Raw genomic sequence first — 19,543 nt, 5'->3', positions numbered from 1 at the left:
AGTGAAAATAAGAAAGATGACAATACTCCCTAAATTAATCTATTTATTTAGACTCTATATACCAATCAGACTCCCAAGAAAATATTTTAATGATCTAGAAAAAATAACAGCAAAATTCATGTGGAAGAACAAAATGTCGAGAATCTCAAGGAAATTAACGGGAAAAAAAAAAATCGAATGAAGGTGGCCTAGCTGTACCTGATCTAAAAATATATTGTAAAGCAGCAGTCACCAAAACCATTGGTATTGGCTAAGAAATAGATTAGTTGATCAGTGAATTAGGTTAGGTTCACAAGACAAAATAGTCAACTATAACTATCTAGTGTTTGACAAACCCAAAGATACCAACTTTTGGGATAAGAATTCATTATTTGACAAACTGCTGGGATAACTGGAAACAACAAACTGGGAAAACATTTTCGCAGTTAAAGGTTATGGTCAAAGGATATGCACAGACAATTTTCAGATGATGAAACTGAAACTATTTCCACTCATATGAAAGTGTTCCAAATCACTATTGATCAGAGAAATGCAAATTAAGACAACTCTGAGATACCATTACACACCTCTCAGATTGGCTAAGATGACAGGAAAAAATAATCATGAATGTTGGAGGGGATGTGAGAAAACTGGGACACTGATGCATTGTTGGTGAAATTGTGAACGAAACCAACCATTCTGGAGAGCAATCTGGAATTATGCCCCAAAAAGTTATCAAACTGTGCATACCCTTTGATCCAGCAGTGCTACTACTGGGCTTATACCCCAAAGAGATACTAAAGAAGGGAAAGGGACCTGTGTGTGCCAAAATGTTTGTGGCAGCCCTGTTTGTAGTGGCTAGAAGCTGGAAAATGAATGGATGCCCATCAACTGGAGAATAGTTGGGTAAATTGTGGTATATGAATGTTATGGAATATTATTCTGTAAGAAATGACCAGCAGGATGAATACAGAGAGACTTGGAGAGACTTACATGAATTGATGCTAAGTGAAATGAGCCAGAACCAGGAGACCATTATACTTCAACAATGATACTGTATGAGGATGTATTCTGATGGAAATGGATTTCTTTGACAAAGAAAGGATCTAACTCAATTTCAATTGATCAATGATTAACAGAAGCAGCTACACCCAAAGAAAGAACACTGGGAAATGAATGTAAACTTTGCATTTTTGTTTTTCTTCCCGGGTTATTTTTACCTCCTAAATCCAATTCTTTTTGTACAACAAGAGAACTGTTTAGTTCTGCACACATATTGTATCTAGGATATACTGTAACCTATTTAACATGTATAGGGCTGCTTGCCATCTGGTAGAGGGGGTGAAGAGAGGGGAGGGAGGGAAAAAATCCAAACAGAAGTGAGTGCAAGGGATAATGTTGTAAAAAATTATCCTGTCATGGGTTCTGTCAATAAAAAGTTATAATTATTATTTTTAAAAAATTGCTAAAAAGTGCAAATTTACAATTGAGCCTTAATCTTTTTTTTTTTTTTTTTTTTTTTTGTGGGGAGTCTTGCAATAATGTTGTTGGCTGCTGTCAAACTTATTGAAGTTTGGAGTGGACTGTGTCCACTGACACTTTAAAATAAGACAACAGTGAAGTTTGCTGCATAGATCAAGCTCTTCCTTGGACATTTAAGAGGGGGTATTAATTAGCTTACTTTCATTATTTCTGTATCTCGGGGAATAGGGAGACCAGAGGAGATTAGTAGTCTGTGGAGTAGTCATAACAACATATTCAGCATTTATGGATGACATTTATATGGGCAGGAATCATGGTAACCCAAAACAGAATAGTAATATCAAAGATCTCAGATCTCCGATCACCATAATAGGAATAATGATAATGAAAAACTTTGGAATATTCTAGGTATTTCTAAAACGTGACACAGATAATAATGTGAACACATACTGGTGTGGATTCATTTGCTTGATGCAAGTTTGCCACAAACTTTCAAATTGTAAATAATACAACATCTGCTAAACGCAGTGAAACAAGGTAGCCCTCTACCTGATTTGACTTCCCATTGTTTTGTTTCATCCACTTGTGGACCCTAGTATTCACATACCTTCAAATGACGAAGTGCAAGTGTTACTTTAGGTAGACTTAATTTATTGTACTACAAATTAATCATATTCCACTTTTATATTAATTTCTGTCATAGAAATTTCACATCAGATTTTTCTAGATAATTTTGAAATGCATTTGAACACACAAAAGTTTGACCAAAACTACAATATTCACAAGAGCAATGAAATTTATTAATATGAATCCTGTATTTTTGTCAAAAGGTCCTAAACCTTTACTCTTTAGTTGAGTTCAGTCAGCAAACCATTTATTAAGTGCTAGGTACTAAGAGTACAAAGCCAAAAATAAAAGTCCTGTCCTTGAGAAGCTTTACATTACTGTTTCAAAGAAAACAATGCATCCATGCAATATGTGCTTTTATAAATACCATATTAAGATTGGGAAGAGATTAGAATCTAGGAAGAGAATTTTGAGTCAGACAAGATTTCATGTAGAGAAGAGGGTGTTACTTGTTTTGAACCTGATCTATGAAATTAGAGAGTCTACAGTGAGGATGTTCAGTGTATTTTGGGGTAGAGGGAATAGCCTATTTAAAAGATGGGGAAAGATAAGTTAAATGTTATGTGAGGGTCAGAAAGTGATTAGACCAGTTTGACAGCATTGAGAAGATAGTATAGAAGTAAATTCGAAAGTATAGGACAAATTTTATGTGCCAAACAAAACCTTGGAAACTGGAAAGTGACAAGTATAGGCTGATGCTTTAGGATTATTTGACTGCTCTCTAGACAAATATCAAGAGCAGAGTGGCACATTGAAGAAGAGAAATGGATGCAGAAAGTCACCTGAGGAAAGAAGCACTTTCAAGGAGATTCTCTGACCTTTGGTACCAGAGAAGAATACTGGTTATAGACTTCCAGACCATAACAGGAGTTGAGGTACATTCATACTCTTTTAACTTGAGACCCACTCTGGCTGTGGACCTCTGTGCATTTGTGGGAGAGTGTACTTTTGGGGGGAAATACCTCTTATTTAAATTAAACCAACATGTTGACTTTTACCTTAAAAAAAAATCATAAGCCTTTGTTTCTAGATAAGGAAATTAAGCCTTGAAGCCCATAGTAACTTGTCCAAGATGATAAAGGCGATAAATGGCAGAGTTACCGTGTTTCCCCAATAATAAGACACTGTCTTATTTTATTTATTTATTTTTGGGCAGAAAACCTCCAGAGGGCTTATTTTCAGGGGAGGGCTTATTTTAATGAACATTGACAGCAATTTTAATAAACAAGTAAATGTGAACCAAAAAAAGTACCTTTATTCAATAATGATCATGTCATCTTCTTCAACAACACGGTCATAAGTGTCCATACCCTGAATTCTGTCCTGGATGTCTTGTGCCTCTATTTCCTTCAGAAGAAGTGGACCCAATCTGTCATGTCCAGCAATCTAGCTCTCTTTAAATGAGCATGTCTTGTCCAGGTAACCTGCTCGTAGTGCCTTGGTGACACAACTGTCAGTAATTTTATCCCATGACTTCTTCACCCAAGCCACGACTTCTTGCAGACAGGGCTTCACAAAGCTTCTACACTGACTTCTTTCCATTCTATTTTCAATGTAGTCATTGACTTCCATGCACAAATGGTCCTTGAATGGCTTGTTTATTGCAATATCAAAGGTCTGGAGATAGGCAGTTTTTCCTGCAGAAATCATTACTTGATCTATTCTCTCTGCAAGGAAGTTCTTCATTTCTTTAGCGCGGTGAGTGCTGGCTGAATTCCAGATTATTAGACCTCTTTGGTTACCTCGCATAACAAGTGGCAGCATTAAATCAACCCACTTTCTTATAACTTGTGTACACCAGGCTTTTTCGGTTTCAAGAATGTAAATGCCTGATACACATTCAATCTTATCTTTCTTGCCCTTACTGATGATTAGAAGTGTGGCTTTCTTTCCATCCAAAGAATTGCCAAAACACAGGTGACCTGTGCAGACAGAATAATAAAATTATGACCATCAGTCCTTCTTTTCACTCCATCATGCCCCTCAATAATGTTTTAACCCCATCATGCTCCCTGAGTGGTCCTTCTATCCTCCATGATGCCCCCTGAGGAGTTCTTTTATCCTCCATCATGCCCCCTCACTCCCGCTTACATACCGGTTTTATGTTGTCCTGCCTCAGCTCTCTTCCGTGGCACTGCTCTCAATGGCGCCAGCAAGCAAATCACTGGGGAAGAACAGGATGACAGCTCAGAGCGCGGCGTGCGTTTCACCGGGGAGGAGGAGGGACGGTGCATGCAGAGGGTACCGTAATGTAGCATGTAGCGCAGGGGATCACCTTCACTACAGTAGCAATCACAATAGGGCTTATTTTAGAGGAATCTTACACAGTAAGGGGAGGGCTTATTTTCGAGATAGGTCTTATTATCAGGGAAACACGGTAGATTCTGAACCAGGTTCTGTGACCCTGAGTGGTATAAACAAAAACTACTAGGAGTATGTTATATTTAGGTTGATTCTCTTATTGCAAAGGATAAGTTTTCTTTCAGTGGGGACAGACAGGCTAATTGTCTTGACCCATAAAAGTGTTATCACACAGCTAAGCCAGATTTTTGAGAGCCCCAAATGTTGAAATTGCCAAAACAGGTGTGACTGGAGGGAGAGTGGATTGGATGGAGGATTGCAAAGTGAATAGAAGAGATATTAGCTAATTGTTCTTCTCAGTTCTTTCTCTGGATGCAGATAGCATTTTTTGTGGTATATTTGGGTATTTGTCAATATCTTATAAATACAATTACCAACATATTTTTAGTAAGTATTTTTTAAATTATTCTAAAATTCTAATAAGATCCCAAAGGGCTAAATTTCTGTCTTGGAAAATTGACTTAATGGAATCAAAGAATTTCAGTTTTTCCAATTTCCATGATATAATTTAAGGAATTGCTTCGGGATGGCTATTGTCATTCCTGCTTTTGTTTTGTTTAAGTCTCTTAGGACCAAAACAAAAATCAAATTCTCCTAAGTGCTACTGGTACTGGTAAAACAGGCTTGTCAGTAGATGAAAGTTTGTTCTGGGAGAAAGTTTCCTATTAATGTTTGGGTGGAAGAGCAGAGAATTATACCTACATCAGACCTGTCATCCCTTTGAATTTTCCTCAATACTAATACTAGTATGCTTACCTAAAATAATAAATTCCAATGTCTCCTTGCTTTAAGGTTAAAAAATATATAGATTTGCTATTTGGCTTTTTTAATCCTTCACTGTATGGTCCCAACCTACCCCTTTATTTGGAAGGATACTCTTCCAATTTTATTTTCCACACACATACACATATTTATATAGTTTCACAGAAAAAACTCAACTCAAGGGCAAGGATTCTTTTATTGTTCTCTTTGTATACCCAGTATGTCTGGCAGACCAAATCAGTCAATAAATGCTTGTTGGGTACTTGAATGATTATGAATGAGTTCCCAGTCAATGTCCTTTTATTAAAAGCCTGTTTTTAATAACATATGTGTGCTTAACTATAGCCTGCTTGGGGAAGGTGGGGGAAAGAGGAATAAAGGGGGAAGCAAGTAAAAGAAGTATACAGCACAGAACAAAAGAATAATCTACAAGGAGGGGAAAAAAGATGGGTGGGCCCTCATGAATATAATTCTTATATATCCTTTCTTGAACTGTTCATTTACTGTAATATATTTGGAGTCCTTCCTGATCTGCTGGGCATTTGACAATGGTGGGTGTGTGTGTGTGTGTGTGTGTGTGTGTGTGTGTGTGTGTGTATATTTATAAAAAACAACCAAAAAAACCCTGTTCAACCCATTGTGCAACTGAATTTTTATTGTATTACTGTCATGTTTTCCTTTGGTAGGCAGATTCTTAACATCATATTGGAACTACTAGGGAACATTTATATTTCATGGCAAGAGAAAATCCTTTGGATCTTCTCATTTATTACCAAACTTCTTATTTTCCAATGTTAAAACCAGTGTTAGGCTATAATAACCAAAGCTATTTCACTTTTCCATTCCTTCCTTTTCTTTTGTTTGTGTTGTGGCAAAGCTTGCACTAGAGAGATAAGGAAAGTTCCTGATAGAAACATCATGATCTATGTTATTAAATGTGGTTAATTTATTTGATATTCTGTTTTCCTTGTGGGTTTTTTTTTTTTTAAGCAATTTTCATGGAAAGAATGTCTGGATAATTCATTTTACTTAGCTTATAATGTGCATAATGCACTCCTTTCTATTTTGGTCTGAAGGAACATGCATTGAGAAACTTGATTGGCAGTATTTAGAATGTGTGGACAATGGTTCTAAGATAGTGTGTCAATTGGAGATTGGCACAGGCATGACTTTTGAGGACTGTGTGAATGTATCATTTGTATCCTCTACTGGAGATACAGACTCTACTGGGAATAAATATAAACCTCAGTTTTTTCTTGATCCAGATGGGTTAATTCATGTACAAAATTGCATTGGAGCATATGGGCTCTATAAATTAGTTTGGAATATAAATGGCTGACTCACTTATTTCATTCTTCTTTTAAGAAATTATCTACCAATATCTGATAAAAGGAGATTGACAGATTTTCTTATAGTCTTCAATCTTGACACCTTAAAAAGTTGTTTCTAATGCTCCCATACAAGAGTAAGAGAGCATATACTACTAGTACTATTAAGACAAAGACACATTTTCTAGATTATATTTAGTGGATTTTGTTTTAGCAAAAGTGAATTTTAAAATACTTCCATTTATTAAGGTTAACTTTACTCACAAAGTAAGTAACACTTGCTTTTTATCTCCATCCTTTTATAGAAAACCTAGAATAAACTCTCAGCTGGTTGCACAACAAGTGGCCCAACAATACGCCACACCCCCACCACCGAAAAAGGAAAAGAAGGAAAAAGTGGAAAAGCAGGAAAAAGAGAAACCAGATAAAGAGAAAGAAATTAGCCCTAGTGTTACAAAGAAAAACACCAACAAGAAGACAAAGTAAGTTCCCAAGCAAACAAGAAATTTATCATTCATAATTGAGCTTATTAAGTTGTAAATGAAGCCATAAAATAAAGCATATTTTTACTCCTTTTTAGACCAAAGTCAGATATTCTGAAAGATCCTCCTAGTGAAGCAAACAGTATACAGTCTGGGAATGCTACAACAAAGACCAGTGACTCAAATCACACTTCAAGGTAAGAAATTAGCACCAGATGGATTATATGATTTAGTCAGTGAAAATTTGTTTACCTCTTGGATTGTAGAGACAGATAAGGAATTATTTTATTGTCTTAAAATTGCATTTGTATCACTAACCAAAATATAAGCTTGACTACCTATGAAACCATTACTGATAGAATTTTTGTTGTAAACTATAGTTTTTAGTTGTAAACTTTTCAGATGTGTTCTCTATAAATACAATTGTATTTGTACAAATGTACCCAATTGAGTTGAACTCCCATGGCTTTGCATTCCTTATTTATGTGTTTTCACCTTGTGGAAATATTACTTCATACCTACTTTAAGAAATTAATTTTTTTGGAGCAGTTAGGTGGCTCCCTGAAGTCGGGAGGACCCAAGTTCAAATCTGGCCTCAGACATTTAACACATCTAGCTGTGCGACCCTGGGCAAGCTCAATTGCCCCCAGCAAAATAAATAAATAAATATTTAGAATCAGATTATATTAAGATTAATTTAATTATATTAAAATTAAATTATATTTAAAATTTTGTGTATGTGCATGTGTATATAGTTTTTGTTTTTCAAGTTCCTTTAGGCTTATTTGCCTAGATTTAATTTCATTATTCAATAACCATAGTAAGAAAATTTAAGAGATATTAATCTCTTACATAGAACATTATTTATATTTTGAATTTGGAAGTCACTGAACATTCTCTTCCAGTCTCATCCAATTATTGATTAAAAGATTCCTAAAATAAGAACAAAAAGTATATAATTAATTAGATGTTAAGTGAAAATAGACAATTATTCCAAAAGTTTAAAATGAGAGATTACAGGTTGAACCACTGTTCAGCTAGGTAAGTAAACTTTACTGACTACAGGTAAGTAAAGTCTTTTAAGAGAAGGAAAAAAGAATGTTGAAGAAATTATGACAGCTCCTCATAGAGTGGGTTTTCAAACAAGAATAGACTCTTAAGCAGAAGAGTTCTAGGTTTCCATGAACAAAAATACCAGTAGGAATGGGGAAAGACAGAGTTTGTTTCTTTATCAAAAGAAAGGGACAGGATCTATGATTTCACTGGGATAAGAAACACAGTGAGAAAAAAATCTCCTCCCCTACAGCTTGGCATCTTCTTGTAAGCCTCAGAATTCCAGTTCCCTTTGGGCATTGAGAGGTTCATTTATTTGTCTGAGGTCATGCACCTTAAGAGAGAGCGTTCACCACAGTGTCTAAATATTAAATATCGATAGCAATTTATTTAACAATAATAGCTATCATTCTAAAATAAAGAGCTATTTAATGGAAAGCAAAACAAAACTTTTTATAGTTTGCAATAAGGGGGATAAAATGGGCAAGACAAGATTAGATAGAAAAACTAAATCTTTTGGTCATCATAATGTTGTCCCTTGGAACACTTGGACAATTCTTATAGCGGGATTTGTCCTTAAAAAGGGAGACTTTCTTAATGGGACAATGGAAATAGATTCCTCATATCCAAGTAATATGTGGAATGAGACATCGAGGAAGACTTTGAGGCAGAACAATATGGGTCTTCCTTTATTTTCTCATTTCTTGTATCTTAAGTGGGAGTATGAATTGAACTAAGATAGTATTTATTAGTGTCCTGAATAGTGAAGAATTTCAGATCCTCCTGAGCCCCTGAATTCGGTGGAAATTTGGGGGAACAGCCTGAATATCTTTGTTAGATAAATTTTTCAGAGGAATTAGGAACTGAGTATGTGAAGGATATGTGAAGGACATTGACATTGTCTGCTTCTTATGATTATTCTTTTAGGCCCAGGCTGAAAAACGTGGACAGAAGCACTGCACAGCAATTGGCAGTAACAGTGGGAAATGTCACAGTCATTATCACAGACTTTAAAGAAAAGACTCGTTCTTCTTCTACATCATCATCGACAGTGACCTCGAGTGCAGGATCAGAACAGCAGAACCAGAGCAGCTCTGGATCGGAGAGCACAGACAAGGGCTCATCCCGTTCCTCAACGCCCAAGGGTGACATGTCAGCAGTAAATGATGAATCTTTCTGAAATTGCACATGGAATTGTGAAAACTATGAATCAGGGTATGAAATTCATATCTTCCACCTGCCCATGCTGCTTGCATCCCTGGAGATTCTTCTGTGGACATCGACCTAGTGATGCTGCCAGGATCATTTCTGCTTGCCATGGGCATCTGGCCAGCAAGGAATTTCGCACCCTGACAATTACTCTTGACACTTTTATGTATTCCATTGTTTTATATGATTTTCCTAACAATCATTTATAATTGGATGTGCTCCTGAATCTACTTTTTATAAAAATCTGCTGTGCACAATTTTCCATGTACATTACAACTGTTGGGTTTTTTTTTGGGGGGGGGGAAGGAGGGTGGGCAGAGCAGGGAGGGGGGGCTTTATTTATTGCAGTCACAGACTCCATCCTTTTCAGCATATCCTTTAAGTTTAGTTCTTTCTTCCAGTTATACTATGTACTATCAGTTTTGATATAACTATATATATAAATATAAAAATATATATATATAAAGGGTTATTTGAAACCAATACATGGCAACGCTGGTGCTTTGATACACTGTGAAGTGAAAACAGCATTGAACAGTTACAGATCTGGGACAGTCCCTTCTATAAAAGTGATGAAACTAAATTGAAACCAGTCTTATATGAAGTGTGTTCTAACCCTATGTGGGAACTTAAGTCTCTCATCTGTCTAAAGAGTACTGGATGGTATAAATTTATGTTTTTTAGGAATGTGATCTCAAATTACAAGACTGCTCCAGATATCCATCCTGCATTTGCAATAGAATAACAAGTCACAAGTTCTCTTGTCCAATTGGAAGTGCTTGATCATTCAAAAGTAATTTAAACTGGCTTCAGAATGCCAAGTAAATTATGGTTATATGTTAACATTGCTAATTCTTGCATAACCAACCATTCATAAAAATATGGTATTCTGTAACTTGAATTCCATCCATTTTCCAGACCTGTGTTCATGACTGAGGTAATTATTAAAAAAAAATCTATAAAGTGTCTCTTAGTTTTAGGATTTAAGACATTAAAATCAACACTGTAATTGTAGGGCTGGAATGTTTTTCAGTCAATACAGTAAGCAGTTACTTGTTTCCATGTAACATTGCCTAGTGATTTTTGTAATTAAATTTTGCCTTTCTTTTCCTTCTCCTTATTCCCTAAAAGCTTCTTTCCTCTCCCCTCCCCCCTCTCCCTAGATCTGCTTGTTTTCTGAAGGGGATTATGAACTATATATGTTTAATACCAACATGGTGATTTTCAATGTTTGTAGAAATTCATTGGTATTCTATCGTGGGAAGCTTCAGTTGTGAACAGTGTTCATGCTAGTATCTGAGACACAAGCGCAGCTCATGCTGATGGGGCTAGTTTTTCCCTCTAGATACAAAGATGATCTGACTTAAGGAAATTCTTCCCAACCTCTTAAGAGTTACTTTGCAGTTTGGTTCCTATTTAATTGTCCCTTGAAAACACTAGTGTGATTTTTTTTTTCTTATTTTTTTTTCTTTTAGCCTTTATCTGTATTGGTTTTTATACACTTACTCATGTGGCCCAGAGTGCTTCTGAATCATTTCAAGCACAGAGCCAGTTCAATATATATGGTCATGCTTTAGGTACTCACATGTGAGAGCAGCCAATTTGTAATGACGCACCAGATTATGTTATGATAACTTGGTTTGGGAAAAAAAATAACTTATGTATATGGAGGCAACTGAGTAAAAAATAAAATTATCAGCTTGATTTTTGAGTAGCCAACAGGCAAGGTTCCTTTCACATTTACATTAAAACTATTTCTGTAGTCACTAATGCATCATAATTTAAATTCTATTCTCAAAAAAGCATAGATTACAAAGCAGTGCCATTTGTTGCTATGGTCCTAGTCTAAAATGCATGGACAATGTTCCCCTCTTTTTAAATTATACTTGTATCAAAGATGCAAGTTGTAATTACCTTTTTTAAATACGTTTTTAAAGTATTTATTAATGAACCAAAGGAAAACAGATGCTTTCCATAGCATCAGAATATATAATACATAGTGGTTTGACTATGAATTTTAAATCCACATTTTAATGTTAGTGGGATATTGCAAAGACATTCCTTCTAAAGTTTTAATATTCCTTTTATTAAGGGTCTCAGGGAGGGTAAACTGGTCAGCCATATTTATTTTCCAGAGGTGTATGGAGATGCTAAGTTTTTATTTTACAAAAAAAAAAAAAAATACCACCAAACTAATGTGTATGTTGCACTGCTTTTATGAATCAGTAAGTGTTAGTTTGCACTTTGTTCAGAAACACTGTGTGTATTTTTTCAAAATTAGTTTCATGTAAAGTGAATGGACCCCTAGTTTAGTGGAAAAGCTGATTAACCAGCTACTCATAGGCTGCTAATTCATTCATTGCTAATGTCTTGGTTTTTCAGTTTTGCCTCCTTGGTAAATTAACTTATTTTAGGGAGGGGGAAAGAAAGGGAGGAGACTTGCTTTGGAACAAATGGAATAAAACTCTGCATTGACTAGAAATTGCAGCTAAAAGTGGAAGTTGCTAGCTAAGCAGTCAAATTTCATTGTTGGGCCAGTCCTTTAGCTGCTGTTGCGTATTCTGTTAAGGTAGTGTAGGTACTTTTAGACTTTTAATTTCTGAAATTGATTACACCCCTCAGGCATGTATTCTGGAAATGGAATTCCCATGATTTCCTGCTTTTGCAGCACGTAAAAAACACTAGTGTAGATTATATATATATATGTGTGTATGTGTGTGTGTGTGTGTGTATGTGTGTATATATAAATATATGAAATACATATATACAAATATATACATATGTGTATATGTGTGTATACATACATACATACACACATATATATATATAAAGGACCAGAAATACTTGGTATTCAGTGGCACAGAACGCAGGTTATTTAAAAATAAAAAAATTAAAAATTAAAAAAAAAAAAAAAAGCACAGTGTTAGGCTTGCAAGTTTCACTTTTTAATGCCACACAGTCTCTCACGTGTGTGCATGCGCACACATAGACACACAGAGCTTGCCTGACTTGCTGTACCTGAGTCATGCAATGAAAAAAAGGAAACATTTAACACAAACAAAAAGAAAAATATTTATTTTAATCAATAACTTTCGGTTTAAATTTGGCTAATTATAAAAATTGGCAGACGCTTCTGTGAGTTTAGTTCCACTAAGATGTTTCACCTGCCTTATCAAGACCATTCTCAGTCTACTTTTTTAAGCTACCATATCTTAAATTATTGAAAATTTATTAATTGCTGAATATATAATAACCTTTGCTTGTATGTAACCGAAAATGGTTTAAGAGCCAACATTTAGAAATGTATGACAATGGAGCTGAACAGTTTTTAATGCGCAAGCAGTTCTGTTCTTGTGTATGACTTGTAACCTTAATTTACTGTGTAAAGATGGTTACATTATTTCCTTAGCTTTGTTTGTTGGAGACAAATAGAGAATGCTTGTTAAGTATGTCAAAACATAATCTTATCTTGTGAATTTTTGTTAATGTATTATACGAGCTCTATTTTTCATTTGCCCAGAAAGACAGCTTGTATAACGCTTTTGAAAGTTTCTGCTCTGTAAAGTCTTTAGAGCTGACAGTCTGTTAGGTTTGTTTTTATCTTCATGCTAAAAGTGTCAATTGGTGGTTTTGTGAACTGGTCAGAAATTCACAGGTCTTAAATGTTTTGGGAAAATTTATATCGGACACTGCTCTTTGTCTAGCAAATAAAAGATGTTAATATATTCCTGTTACTGGCATGTGCACGACTATGTTATTAGAAGCCACTTTATCATTTTCCTGCTTTAAATAGAAATGTCTATTTATGAATTCTGCTTGTAGTTTTTTCACAAATAAAATAGTAAAATTTAAATCTGGAAGCTTTAATTTTTTGTAGATTTTAATCTCCAAAAAAGTGACTTCCTGGTTTTGTTTCAATTTTTATCTATTTATAGAAATGAAATGTTTTGCACATCTTTGAGGTGCTATTGTAATTCTCTGTCAGAGTCAGATTTACTTTCTAAAATGTATATCCTTCTGCTTTTACTCTCCTCTAAGCAGAGCAGACTTCTCTTAGGAGCAGCATGTAAAAAAAAGATCCTGAATAAGAGCAAAGAAATTTTACATTAACCAATAAATGTCTACTCTAAAAGTAAACAAAGGATTGCTCCCTCAGTCTAAAGAATTGAACTAACATCAATAGGTAAATTGCCCTCAATTTGGGAAGTTGTAAACTAAAAGATGACTACATTGTTTTCTAATAGGCAGTTATTTACATGAAAAACTAATAAAAATTGAAATATTTGCCATGTGTAGTAGTGCATTTGAGTTAGAAACTGGGGGAAAAAAGCAAACTCATCTTTGCAGAGTGCTTATATGTGGTTAGTACTAAATTTCCCCCTTTCCCCTCCCTCTCCTTTTTTTCCAAGCATCAGGTAGTAAGTATCAATTCTGTCCTATGAGGGCATGTCAGTGTTATCAGGACAGTCCTGCTGAATGAGTGTTGTTAATTAAGAGGGAGCAATTTCTTGGCTATATTTGATTTAGAAAGCTTTCAGAGGGTAGGGGTAATTATTTTAGGGCTACCCATAAAGGTAGATTAAATCTCCCATTAACACCAAAAAGGGAATGGTTACTCTTGTAGTCATTTCAACAAACTTTAAAAAATATAGTTCAATTCTACAATGCTAGAATTCCTTATAAAAAGTTGGCATTTTCTATCTAGCATTGTTATATAGAAATATGAAGTTAGGTGCCTTGTCAAACCGTAGAATCCTCAAATGAAAGGGTAATATAGAAATTCAATTTGGCTGTATCAGTGACTTCGTTGTTACTATAAGAATACTATACTATACAATACAATTACTATAATAATTTTTTGAAAGTCATACAATTACAAAGATTAGATGGTTTTAAAAATGCTTTTTTTCCCCCAATCCTTTTTTGCTGTCCTAATGTGAAAATTTAACTGATCCATTCTAAAATTTAGCTTTTTGTTCTATATATAGAAATATGTTAAAAATCTGGTGCAGTCCTTCAAGTCAGTATTTGGAAACAAATACTTGAAAAATAAGGTGGCATGATTTAATTTGGTTCATTGCTTCCAATCCTCAGGCAAAATTCTGAGGAGGATTTTTGAGAATCTACATAGAGTAGGGGTTGGGAAGGAAACTAGGAAAGTGTGAGATCCATGTATGCGTCTGTAGGGCTTTTCCTAGATCATCATGTGGTCACTTCTGTTTTTCTAAGTTCAACAGGAACAATGTTTGGAAGACATCAGTGGTGGCTGAAGCTCCTAAGTTAGTTCTTCTTCCTCACTTTCTTTCTTTATCTTGAGCTACCTATATGGAAAGGTCAGCCTGAGGTCCAGGTCTAGTGAAAGGGGAGGAGCAATATTACTTCTAATCTTGACTCCCACAAAGCCAATGAGTGCAGGGATTGGGAAGGAAAGATGCTATTTTTAGTACAAATACTCTGAAAATTCAAAGTACTGCCCTTCCGCTTTGCTGAGACCCTGGGCCTTGGAGTGATGGAAAAGAAAGAATTCCATAAAGTTAGTTAGGGTGTTCAACATTTTGTTATCACCTTATCCATGAAATTGAGGGGCTCAAACTAGACCTAAGATATTGTCTGCTCTGAACTCAGGGATCTTAGGAACTGGGACACCAAGGTCACTGTCAGGGCCCCAGTTTTAGGTTGAGCAGAGGAATAAAGCCATGCTGATACTCCAAAATGTATGCGCTGACTGGTTATTCAAAAACTTGCCCAATCAGCAACAGTTTTAAGGGCCAAATCAGAATCAAAAGAGATATTTGTAAAATACAATACCATCCATGTCATAAGTGCTTAATAAGCGTTTGTATCACCCTGGGCTAAAATTGTGATAGAACTTAAGTTTTGTAAATTAGAAAAGGGATTGTTGAGTTCTAATCAGGAAACAAAATCATTAGGCAGATAATTCAAGTTTCTCACCAGCCATGTGGACCTAGCACCCTGGGACCTTAACATTAATCAAATCTGTGCTGGATTTTAGCATTCCATTGTTTGTCCTTCATTTTTGCGGAGGACCAGAGATATCACAATGATGACTTGTATGTCGATTGGAGGTGCACGTCATCAACCATCACTCTTTCCAATCCTCCAGGTCTAGCACCAAGACAAAAGTCAGGAGCCAGCAGGGGCCCAGGGCGCTGTGGGTGACCGCGGTGTCTGGCCAGACTGTGCCACAGTGCACATTTCAGCTGCATTCATGGCTTTTGGAAGAAATGGTTCTCATCCCCCCATTTTGCCAGGGGAAGTCTTAACATGCTTGGCCCATCTGCTGTGAGGGTTTTACCAGCATGTATCCACTGCGTGCTCGAGCTGCGTGGAGCCACAGGAGTGAAGGTGGACACCAAAGGTGGATGAGGGTCCTGAAGTGGGTTTGGCGAGCCGTCACTCCAGAGGTGCGCTGATGGTCCCCGAACACTGCACCTCCTCACATCGTGTGCTGGGCTGCTACAGAGGCCTTCTCGTCCAAGCCGAGACGAAGGTCGGCTTAGTAATGGCACGTCCAGCTTTCAAACACCCAGCTTCTTGGATCGTGTATCCAGTGCCTTCCTCCGAGGTCTTAATGTCTACTTAACACATTGCAGTTGAGCTTATTAAAAGAGCCTATTGCATGTTGTTTTTTCTCATTTTTTCCCTTTTTGATCTGATTTTCTCAGGTAGCATGTTCATTGTGGAAATCTGTATAGAAGAATTGCACATGTTTAACATATATTGGATTACTTGTCTTCTACAGGAGGGGGTGGGAGGAAGAGAGGGAAGGGGAATTTGGAACACAAGGTTTTGCAAGGATGAATGTGGAAAATTATCTTTGCATATGTTTTGAAAATTAAAAGCTTTAATACAAAAATAAAAGAGAGCCTCCTAGTTCCCTTAGCCAGAGAATATCAAATGATGAGGCAGTCCATGGACAAGATGCTGATTCTTAACAAAAGAATAGCAGAAAACAAATTCAATAGCAGCTGAAGATTGAATATGTTACTTAAAAGCAAAAACTTCATCTAGCCCAAAGGGCAAAGGGAGCTGGCTAAATGTGTTATCCTAGTCTTTTCGACTAGCAGTTAACAGCTAGCAACCACTAGACGAGCTATTGAAATGCTTAGGGAGAAAGGACCACAAATAATAAGAGATCTTTTCAGCCACACTTACTCAGTAACAGCAGCCCTGGGCAAGGGGAATGATATGTTACAGCTACTATCGGATAGAGAAATATAAATTGTATTCATTGCATCTTTCCTTTTAAAGGAATTTGTGGAGTTATTCAGAAGTCAACAGTGGACATAGATCATTGGCTCGGATTATAAAAATTTACCGGGGTGGAAAATATGTGAATTTGAGGGATTCCCACATGCTTAGACTTCCTTATAAATTAGACTATAAAGTTCCTGCCTCTCTTGCTTGGAGAGATAATCTTGACAATGCAAACTAAGTCAGCAAACAAATAGGGTAATAAAGGCAAGAATTGGGAGTCTTCTTCCATTCATCTTGAAACAATAAGTGCTATATTGCTGTTAATCATTTTACTCTGGATAGATAGATCCAACCCTCATGTGTGTGTCTAGGAGAGACTGAAATAATTCTTGTTGCCTAGTAAACATAGAATTGAGCCTACAGATCTGACTGTTAGATATTTGTTGTTCTTTTAAAAAAAGAAAAACAACTAGATACAGATACCTAAATCCCTCTAATTATCTAGATTGTATTTGAAGCAAGTAGGACAGAAACTTAAATCAGGAAAGTGTGGAGGGCAATAAAAATCTACCAATAAAATAAGCATTTATTAAGAACCCACTGTGTGCTAATCCCCAGGGACACAAAGACCAAAGCGAAAGTCCCTGACATCAAGATAATTCCTATCACATTTTACTTACCTGTCTGATAAAATGTTTTATCTTTTTGTTCCTTTCATCTGGTCTTATATGCCCCAGAATCCTACTGTTTTTTAAAGACCAAAGTCTTACAAGCCACATTTCATAGTTCTTCCTTCCAATTCTCCACCAAATCATCAAATTAGACATGGCTATAGCTATTTTACCCTGCATCTGGTTTCACAAAGGGATATTTGAGTTTCAAGTGGGAGAAGCTATAGTAATAAAATGTGGCATCTGTATAATAAGAAAGGTTCTGATACCCTAATTTCAGTCATTGAGACACTTAACTATTGTTTGAGGACCAATCCATAACAGAGACAATCTCTCTGCCTCCTAACCTACTAATCCATCTTTTTTTTTTTTTTTTTTTGGAGAGATTTAAAACTAGATAGCTGATGGTTAGCCATTATCTTGAAATTCCTCTCATCTGTTCAAACTCTAATTCAAAACGAATTTCTCTGAACTCCGTGGTCATTTCAGTCTGTCTTCCAGGCAGCTGACAACTAGTGATGATTGTCCATTTGTGCCAATGAAATTCCAAGTGTTGTCCCCAATTCTGACACATCTGAAACTTTTAACCTCATGCTAGTCCCTAAAGTGAGATGAGAAGAGTTTATGTGTAATGGGGGGGAAATCTCTCTCTGCTAGGAAGTAAAAATTGAAAGATAATGTCCAAATAAGTGATGGGCTGGCTGGTAATTGTGGGAAAGTATGTCATAAGCACATTGGACTAGATCTAAATTGTTGCAGAAGGAACTCAGGAGGTATTAGGATTCCAACCTGCTAAAGAAGTGCTGAGTTCATATTAGAACCTTTAAAATTCATCACTTCACCAACAAAAAGTTATTGATTATTTGATTCATTTGTTCATTCAGCAATCATTTAATTGCCTACTATACGTTCAGGTTATTGTGCTAAGCACCGGGGATCCAAAAATAGAAAAGGAAATGGGAACTACTGGGGACAGTGGGATTTGGAGGTACAGAACAATAGCTAGATGGCTAGGTTAATACAGAATAAATACAAAGTGGGTATTACTAGTGGTGACTGGGATCTTTCCTACATTCTGTTGTTCACATACCAACACCAATTATTGGAGGAGTATTGCTTGCTTCAGATGGCCTAAGAAATGCAAAGTTCTGACATGTGATATGTATTAGTCTATTTGTATGATTTTCTTTTCAAGAAGCAAAGGGCTAATATACATAATTTGTAAGTCCCAGGATCCTCAAGGGTGCTTCAAAACCTTTTGAAATGGGTGCCCCACGCTAAAAAAACAAAATAAAAAACTGTGCTTGTTTTAAAATTCAACATGACAAAGGTCAGGCTTTGAAAGAGAGGAAGTAACATACTAGTCTAACCAGGCCATCTCTGCAGCCTTCTTCACCCAGGGGTTGTAGTGTTGGTAAGCCATTTTCAAGCTGGCTTTCCACATAAAAAGTTCTTTGGTGAAAAAAAAATAAATTAAAAAAAAAAGTTATCTGCTGAAAAAGAAAAAGAAAAAGAAGATCCAGAAATGCATGGGTTAAAAAAAGTGAGTTTGTAATGAACTTTAATTGTAACATGAGGTTCTCAAAGACATGAAGAATCAAGGCAAGGATTTCATGTTATCTTTCAAAAAGTAATCTCAACAAGCTCTTGAAAGTTGCTAAGTCAAGTCAACAAGCATTAAGTACTTCCTATGTGCTAGGCAGTGAGCTAAGACTGGGAATACAAGCACAAGGAGAACATCATTTTCTACCCTCAACAAAGAACTTACATTCTAATGTGGGAAAAAGGGAAGGGGAAGAGGATAAGTCTTAATAATGCTCTTGTTAAGTACCAGGCACTGTGCTAAGCATTTAATACAATGAGACAGACACAGTTATTATCTCCATTAAAAAAATTAATTTAATTCCATATTTGAAGAAACTGAGGCAAACAGAAACTTGCCTAAAGTGATCCAGCTACTATCTGAGACCACATTTGAACTTGAATTTTCCTGTTTCCAGGCCCATTGCTCTACCTTCTAAATGGCTAAATCACAGGATGCTGAAAACTGGGAGGGGGTAAAGAGGAAGAAAGAGGAGGAAGAAATGGAAGGTATCCTTGAGGGTCATTGTAGAGAAAATCTTTCTTAGAAATTCAGGAGTGCAAATTGGAGAGGAATAGAAATATACCTGGCTGTGGAGTCCTCTTGAAAGGTAGAGGTCCTAGAAGAAACCAATCTGCAAGAAACAATAATTATCCTATCAGAGGATCTATAGATTTATAACTGATTTTGTATGAAATTTCCACATGTCACCCAGGATTCACCTCATAGACCGGTTCTCTCATCTTTCTAGATCATTTTAGCTAAGTTAGAACTTCCTCCAGTTTATGG

At 36.0% G+C, this 19,543-nt stretch overlaps 1 protein-coding gene across 1 annotated transcript in view; it reads left to right on the top strand.

Moving 5' to 3' along the window:
- RYBP (RING1 and YY1 binding protein) overlaps positions 1–13,136 on the top strand; it is a 62,980-nt gene extending 49,844 nt beyond the window's left edge. The window contains exons 3-5 of the mRNA XM_051980847.1: positions 6,845–7,021; positions 7,120–7,218; positions 9,002–13,136. Coding sequence (XP_051836807.1) covers positions 6,845–7,021; positions 7,120–7,218; positions 9,002–9,254 — 529 coding nt within the window. The 3' untranslated portion in view covers positions 9,255–13,136. The remainder of the gene's footprint in view (positions 1–6,844; positions 7,022–7,119; positions 7,219–9,001) is intronic.
- The last annotated feature ends 6,407 nt before the right edge of the window (positions 13,137–19,543 follow it).

This window comes from Antechinus flavipes, chromosome 1 (genome assembly GCF_016432865.1).
Source record: "Antechinus flavipes isolate AdamAnt ecotype Samford, QLD, Australia chromosome 1, AdamAnt_v2, whole genome shotgun sequence".
Taxonomy (NCBI): Eukaryota; Metazoa; Chordata; class Mammalia; order Dasyuromorphia; family Dasyuridae; genus Antechinus; species Antechinus flavipes.
This window is presented reverse-complemented; position numbering and strand designations above follow the sequence as displayed.